Raw genomic sequence first — 1,529 nt, forward strand, 5'->3', positions numbered from 1 at the left:
TTAAAATTTAAAGAATTTGATTTAATTTTATTTATTAAGCTTTTTAATCATAATTAAAGGATAAATTAGGAAAAACTCACCAGGTAAAGAGAGATCTCTTTCACTAATCTCCTCATTAATATCATTATTTTAATTATGCTTTCTTATTTCTTTTTGATATACTAATTGATTTAATTTTGATTTTATTTAAAAATTTAATCAAATGAAATCATAAATATCTTTACATAAAAAATTCAAAAATACACATTAATAACTCCAGATACTCTCTAAAACGTTCCATTATTAGGGACCCTTTGGCGCACAGGTCAGGTGTTAAACTTCAAAATTGAGAAATTTTCAGCAAAAATGGCTCCAAAAGTTCTCATGGTAAGAGTAATTATCACCCCTTTGCTTAATTTGTACTCATAAATTCATCAAAAGCTCAAAAAAATAATTTTTGTGGTTCGTTAATGGTTATTGATTAAGTATTTGGGGAATTTGCAGGTTGCAGAGAAGCCTAGCATTGCTTTATCGATTGCCTCAGTACTATCTGGTGCTCACGTATGATTCTTTCTTTCTGGGTCTTCAAAATCTTGCTTTTTTTCTTCTTCTGGTTCAGTCTGTTTCTGATGTGAATTTTTATTTGTAAAGAACTGTTTTTTATCACTTCTCATATGCTTGTAAGTTTTTGGATATAGTGTCTTAGCTAGGATTTTCACTAAGGGGTTCAAAATATGAAGAAAATGAAAGAGGGTTCAGTGTAATTTTTTGTCCTCGGCCCTATCTGGCTCCGCCCTTAGTTGGATAGTCATAGTTGTTAATATGCTGAATGTGGGATAGTTAGTTTGAAAGAAAGGAAATACATGACTAGCTATGCAAGGAAGAATTTTTTTGAAAAGGTATTTTTTTTTTTTTTGAAAAGATGCAAGGAAGAAATTTTAGGGGTAGTTTAGTTTGCAAACTAGTTATACCAGGATTATAATGCGGGTTATATAGTATGGGGATTGTTAATGATGGAATTACTTAATGGATATATGTTTTTGAGTAGATATTTTGTTCATTGGATTAAAAATAGGATCTACAGAGTATAATATAAAACAATTTAAAGTTGGTCTTTTTAAAGAACTACGGAGAAAGGTGTTTATGTCATTTGTTTGTTTTATCCGAGATTGGTATCCCATATTGAATGCAGTGTAAGTATAATACCGAACTTGAGGTGTAGTTGTTTCCCGGATGCTTATAAAGGAAAAAAAAATTCCAACCAATCGACACTCATTGTTTAGTTTTTAGTTTTAAATTTGATTCAATTTAAGACCGACTGGAAGACTATACATTTTGATTGATTATTTCTTTGAAGTGAAAGATAACATTTTAAGAGGAAGCTACTGCTAGATTTTTGCCAGTCTTTTCCTCTGGGTTTTTGAATATATGCTAGAAGAGAGGCTTTAGTATATCAATGGTAAGGTGTATATTTTCTGAAATTTCAGATTCGATAAATTATTGAGAATTTTTTCGGTTGGGGGGGGGGGGGGGGTTTTGTGGGGGGGGGA

At 31.0% G+C, this 1,529-nt stretch overlaps 1 protein-coding gene across 1 annotated transcript in view; it reads left to right on the forward strand.

The window, feature by feature from the left end:
* The first annotated feature begins 254 nt into the window (after positions 1-254).
* The window catches only part of LOC102599971 (DNA topoisomerase 3-beta), an 11,822-nt gene continuing 10,547 nt past the window's right edge, over positions 255-1,529 (forward strand). The window contains exons 1-2 of the mRNA XM_006358731.2: positions 255-366; positions 484-540. Of these exons, the coding sequence (XP_006358793.1) occupies positions 346-366; positions 484-540 (78 nt within the window). The 5' untranslated portion in view covers positions 255-345. The remainder of the gene's footprint in view (positions 367-483; positions 541-1,529) is intronic.

This window comes from Solanum tuberosum, unplaced genomic scaffold (genome assembly GCF_000226075.1).
Source record: "Solanum tuberosum cultivar DM 1-3 516 R44 unplaced genomic scaffold, SolTub_3.0 scf00280, whole genome shotgun sequence".
Classification (NCBI taxonomy): Eukaryota; Viridiplantae; Streptophyta; class Magnoliopsida; order Solanales; family Solanaceae; genus Solanum; species Solanum tuberosum.